The sequence below is a fragment of the Protopterus annectens genome, chromosome 2.part0, assembly GCF_019279795.1.
Source record: "Protopterus annectens isolate FY-2018-M chromosome 2.part0, PAN1.0, whole genome shotgun sequence".
In the NCBI taxonomy this organism is placed as follows: domain Eukaryota; kingdom Metazoa; phylum Chordata; order Ceratodontiformes; family Protopteridae; genus Protopterus; species Protopterus annectens.
In genome coordinates, this window is record NC_056728.1 from 57,400,185 (window position 1) to 57,406,184 (window position 6,000).

At 46.4% G+C, this 6,000-nt stretch overlaps 1 protein-coding gene across 1 annotated transcript in view; it reads left to right on the forward strand.

The window, feature by feature from the left end:
* The window catches only part of LOC122792699 (PTTG1 interacting protein), a 743,791-nt gene that overhangs the window by 53,955 nt on the left and 683,836 nt on the right, over positions 1-6,000 (forward strand). The window contains exon 2 of the mRNA XM_044060284.1: positions 5,215-5,323. Coding sequence (XP_043916219.1) covers positions 5,215-5,323 — 109 coding nt within the window. The remainder of the gene's footprint in view (positions 1-5,214; positions 5,324-6,000) is intronic.

The window sequence follows — 6,000 nt, forward strand, 5'->3', positions numbered from 1 at the left end:
TGTCCCACCCGATCAGAGGAAGTCGCGAGGCTACAGCCGCAAATTCAGCATAAGCAGGAAAGAGCGCTGGAGTTTATCCAGCACGCCCCCAGCATCTGCTACACAGTACCGGATCGGGCTTAATTACCCATGGTGGCTCTTCTTCTTGGTGCCAAAAAAGATGGGGACTTAAGGCCAATCTCCGAATAATGTCTATTGAACCTGGCAACAGCTGTAAGAAAAGTTCCAGATGGTCACTCTTCAATCCATTCTCCCCTCTTTGCAGGAGAATGGGACTGGATGTGCTCCATAGTATCTGCGGTGATGGCCAGCTACTACCACATCTTAATGGGACAGACTATCCAGGAGGTTTCTCTGCTTCTGGCTAGGAGCCAGTCACGCATCAGTTCAGGGTCCTCCCTTTGGTCTCACCACAGCCCCCAGGGTGTTCAATGTACTCAAGGCATGAAGTGTAGTAGCGGCTCACACCTGGAGGACTCCCAGGGAATTCAATTCCTTCCACACTCTGGACCACTGCCTCCTGACCGCCCCCACACGTGCATCTACTCTGGGCACAGCCAGGAACTCTTCTTCGCTTAGCTCCCCGGCTTGGGGATCACACCACGCTTGGGAAGTCCTCCTGCTCCTGTATACTCAGGTCAGCAGATTTTATCGTGGAGTCAGGGGTAGACACAAAACCAGCCTTTAGTTTTCAACTCCCCGACCGGGTTATGTAACCCTAAAACTACATGTGCAGGTTTATTCTTCATTGTCCACCCTCTCATGGATCTGGTCCTGAGGCCTCAGGCTCGTATGGCTGCCACCATCAATCTCCTTCCCATGGCGCCACTTCTAAATATGAAAGCAATTTCATAATGGACACCCAAGTCCAATGGTCCTACCACGCTTTTCCCTAAGCCATCCTGGTCCCTCCCAGTGGTTTGTGCAGAAGTGTCTCTTATGGTGGCTCCGGTCCCACCGACCTCCAAAAGGCACCCCTTTCTGTCCGTCCCTCCCTCAGCCACGGTGACCACTCGACGCCGCCCGGGTGGGGGGTATTGCTGGCGGCAGTAATCATGCCAAGGCGCATAGAACCAGACTCAGGACCCTCACTGCATATCACTCAGTCCTGGAGATGAGGGTGGTACCTGCTAGTGTTGCAAGTTAATCTCAGAGCCTCTTCCGGCCGGGACACTTATATCCAGGATGGACACAACATGTCTGTCATTTTGATACATCAACAAACTAGGGGGAACCAGGTCCTTTTCCTACTTTGCCGAGAGGTGTCATGAGAGAGCTCTTGGGAATGGGTGATTTGCACCAATCCGCTCGTCAAATGGGACGCACATTCCCAGTCGGTCCAACATCTTTTGCGGACAGACTGAGTCGCATCATCCTCTCCTGTACGAAAGTGGTCTCTGAATCCTACTGCATCTAACGGGCAGTATCTTCTCCAATATGGGGCCAACCTTTGTTGCTATCTTTTTTGCCTCTCCTTTCCAAACATGAAGTGCTACACCTAATCTACTGGCCTATTTCCCCCACCCTCTATTTCCCCACCCGGAATCACTGAGACATATTTGGTGTACGCGTTTCTTAGCTCTCTGTCTCTTCTTTGCTTATCCGGCCTCCCTGATGCTCAAATTGCAGAAAGTTGTGACTGCTTGGGGTGCACGAGCATAATCCTCATTGCCCCATTCTGGGCCTCGCCAGGCATGGTGGTTCCCTTTATGTGGTCTCACCCAGTGAATCCTCTGATTCTAGATCCCCCGCCCAGATTCATACCTCACCCCCTGGGCCTCGCCAATCCCGAACCTGGACAACCTCGAAAGCTACGCCAGCTTGGTTGATCCAGTTCCACTGTTAGTTCGGACTCCCGTATCTCTTCCCAGGTCAAAGCGATCTTAGTGGCGGCCCGCAGGTCAGCTGGCTTACCAGGAAGGCTTATCGTGTTAGCAATGGAAATGTTTTTCTAGCTTTGGGCTGAACATCAGAAATCCTAGGATCCTTTCACAGCCCGGTCGCTACCAGCTGTCCTGGATTTTCTGTCTGGACTGTTTGGATAAAGGTGCCAGCTGTCCCAGTCAGTCAAAGCATTAGCTATGGCTATCGCCATTAACCACGTGCTTGGATGTGATCTTGGCCCCTGATTCCCCATCCAGGATTATGCAAGGCCTTTTAAAGGGCACCTTCCCATTTAGCCTCCCGGTCAAAGGGGTGATCCCTCCGATTTAGGCTTATCGCTGGTGCTCCAGGCCCCAACAGCTCCCCTTTGGAGCCTGCTGCTTTGGGTAGTAGATCTCAAGTTCTTGTCCTGAAAACGCCTTTCTTGTTGGCCACATTATCACGCCGGGTAAAAGTGGGGTTTCGGAACTTCAAGCCCTTTTGTGCCAAGCCTCCGTGATTTTATTTTTCCATTACAAGGATAGGGGTATTCATCAGTACCAGTCCCTCCTTTCTCCCAAAAATTGCTTCCGGTTTTACTATTAACTAGTCTATTAATTTGGGGCCAGCTTTCTTCCCCAATTACCAAAAATAAGGACCTAATCTACATTACACCCCTTGGATGTACATGAAGGATTAGTTTAGATTTTTACCTAAATAGGGCAACCGGTCATAGACGCTCAGACCAGTTATTTGGTAGTCCTTGCTAGATCCAGTCCTGGGGAAAGCTGTTTCTCAAAGTCACACCTATCCAGGGGTGGATTTCTCAGTGTATTCCTTTCTGGCTTATGAGCATCTCTGGCAGGCCTGCTCTCCTCAGAGGAGAGTCCGCTGCCCATTCAACTCTGTCTGTTTCTACCTCTGCTGCCATTAGAGTTGAGCTCATTGGATGACATTTGCTCCTGGCTGCCACTGCAGGCCTAATCTGACACCCCCCCCCAAACCACTACAAGGATCTGGCTCTAGAGGGAAGTAGCGATCCTTTGCTCCGCGAGTGCTCCGGAACATCCTTCCCCTTGAGGGCCTCCCAAGATCCAGGTGAAGCTGGGGACTCTGTCCCATAACGGTTGGGATGCACAAAATGAAGTTAACTACTTAAGATTAAGAGTTGAGGTACTCTTCATATCGTCTAATCTGAGTAGGTAAACTTCATTTTGTCAGCAGTCGCCCTCCCTTTGGTTGTCCCCTGTCCTCTTCGGATGCTTTTTTTGGTGTTCTTGCTTCTCGGTAGGTTGTACCCGCCATTAATTCTAGGGCAGGTTGCGATTGGTAAAGCCTTGTTTTAGGCAACCTCAATCTGAGGTCAGGAAGGGATGGCAGGGAGTTATGGGTAAGGGGAGGAGCTCAAGCTCAGATCTTAGCTGCTGAAAACTGTACGGTTCCTGGATCCGATATGGATCCAATAATAACCCATAGGTTGCTGAAAATGAAGCTTACCTTATCAGATGGGACGCTATGGTGAGTACATAACTCTTACTTTTACCGTTCTTGTGCTGCTGCAGAAGAAACCTTTCCCTCTACAAAGAAAAACTTACTTTACAAAGTTTTATTAAAAAATAAAACAAGCCACATGCAGAAAGTGGTTTTTATTTCCCTAATGTCCTTGTCATTCACCACCATTCGGTATGGTTCCTATACCCATCCAGTAAGTCTGATTTTTGTTTTCCTTATACCTCAGTTGGGATTTTCTTTGGTAAAGGGACACATTGTGCTCAAGACCAAAAGTTTGTCAAGCAACCAACCACACACACAAAATGTTGCAGGATTCGTGAGTCCTGGGAGTTTAGTTTCTCTGTCCTTTTTTATTTTAGGCTTTCTTTTCTTTCCTCTGCCTTTTTTCTTTTGTTACTGTTGCTAGTCGTATTAGGCAGACCTTCTCAAAACAACTGCCAATAGGATGTCATGGCTTTAGGTACTTTTTGCTCTTCAGGTTTTTGTCTTAACTGGTAGATGTGCTGTCTAGGATGATGTGCCCAGTGCTTAAGTCAATAGGTTCATAGGTTGGTACTAGGCTATCAGCCCTAGGGGCTATACATATGCTTCGTCGTAAATAATTCCTTGGCTATTTCTTCCCACACTATTTACTTCCCCTGGACCCCTGGTTCAGTAGGGTGACTAACGCGGATCCCTGGGTGAATTTCCTTTCTCCCATCCAGTTGTCAAAGTTTCTTTTGAAGAGGGCCAAATAGGTGCTCTGCTTGACTTGTTTGTTGTGCTTTATGTGATTAAGTTTTAAATCTTGTCTTGTATTTTGTAATTATAAAACTGTAGGTGTACAGAGTGATGTTAATCTGCCCTAGAGGCAGAGAGGTAAATTCAAGAACTTTACATATCCAGGAGAACCTTCTCTGACTCTGCCCAAGCGCAGCAAACCTCCTAGGGAGGTGTTTCTCAAGCACCTTAGCAGCTTGGGGAGTCCATGACTTATAGACCGCTTAAGTGCTTCGGATCATTTCTGGATTTAGAGGAGGACAAATGAGGAAATGTGCAGGGGTGCTTTGGCAGGGGGCAGAAAGCTGTGACTGGATAAATTGAAGAAACCACTTCTCAGACAAGTGGTCACAACAGTGATATTAATTTCAAAGAGGAATTGGTTACATGGAAGAGGATATAACATGAAGAAAGGTTGGGGGCAGGTGAGAGGCAAGAGTACATGAGGAAGATGGTGCCATATCTTTGAATGAGACATCTTCAGAAATACTACTTTTGACTGTGTGATAGCTACGTCTTATGAATGCTTGTTCAAAGTTTCCACTTAACTGTTTGCACCTATGAGATGTCTTCTTTGCATGTCAGAACAATGTTCTCTGGCAACAGATGGAAAAAAAAACAGATGGCTAATGGATTTTCTCTAGGTTGCAGGCTAAAATTTGTGTGTATGTGCATGTATAAATCTGTGAATGATGCAATATTTGTCTTGTATTACAGCTGTTGTAATTCATCATTCTGGTAAACAAAATTACATAGGCTGACACTCCGAATGGAATGCCTTTATGTAATTCTGTGCACAGCAAAGCCCCCATAAGGTTAATTCATCTAAGGTAGATCTGTATGAGACTATATTATATGGGGCTTCATTTTGCTGTCTCTGAGCTGCAGTATGTATTCTTAACTTTTTGGTTTAAGCCTGTCTGCTGTCATTCCATTTCATGCCATCTAAACTGGAATGAGTTTAGACTATGCTTTGATATAGTTGCCTATAGCACCAACTCTAGTGGAGTTTGAGAGGTCTTGCCAGCTCCTGTTTATATGTTGTACTAACATGCTTTTACTTTAATTTCACAATTTCAGTGCCTTTGGTGCAACACAAATCGGCAGTGTCTGGATTATCCTGTGAGGAGCATATTACCCTCCAAGTCGGTGTGTGCTCTGAATGCTGCTCGATGGGGTGTTTGCTGGGGTAAGTATTGTACATATGAAGTAATAAGGGAAGGTGAGACATCACCAGAATATTGGGTGAGGGGGTCAGTTAGTTAAGCTATAGTCACAGTACACTAAAAAGGTGCTGAGAAAAACATGAGTTGTATGAAATTATTTGGAGACAAGTTTTTCCTGTTCATTTTTACTTTGCCGATTGTGTGTCAGACTTGCTGAATGTTAGTAAAGAAGCTCTTTTGAATGCTCACTAAGTAAACCGGTGTTCTTTGGAATGTAAGGCAGCTAAAACCAGGCTGTTTAACTCCATGTGGACTGTTATGTAATGTTGTATAAGTTTCTAACAGAGATCAGAGACAGCATAAAGTTCCTGTCCTTCACCCATCCTTGTATAGGAAGCTAAAATGAACTTTCTAGACGTGATCGCCATCCCTTCTGACACACTCAAAGATAACAGGTTCCCGCCCCAATTTCTAAGCAGGAAACCCACCCACAGAAACAACCTCCTTGACTCACAGAAGCCAGCACCCAGTCTTCATGAAAAGGAATATCATCAAGGCGGGCCAGTTTGTTAAGCTCACAGGCCAGAGATAGTCAGCAAATCCATCAGGGAGTTCACACACTCCAATGCAAGTTATTGACCCAACCTATTCACTGACAAAATAGCCCCTCTCAGCTCATCAGCAAAGCTGCTGACAGAGG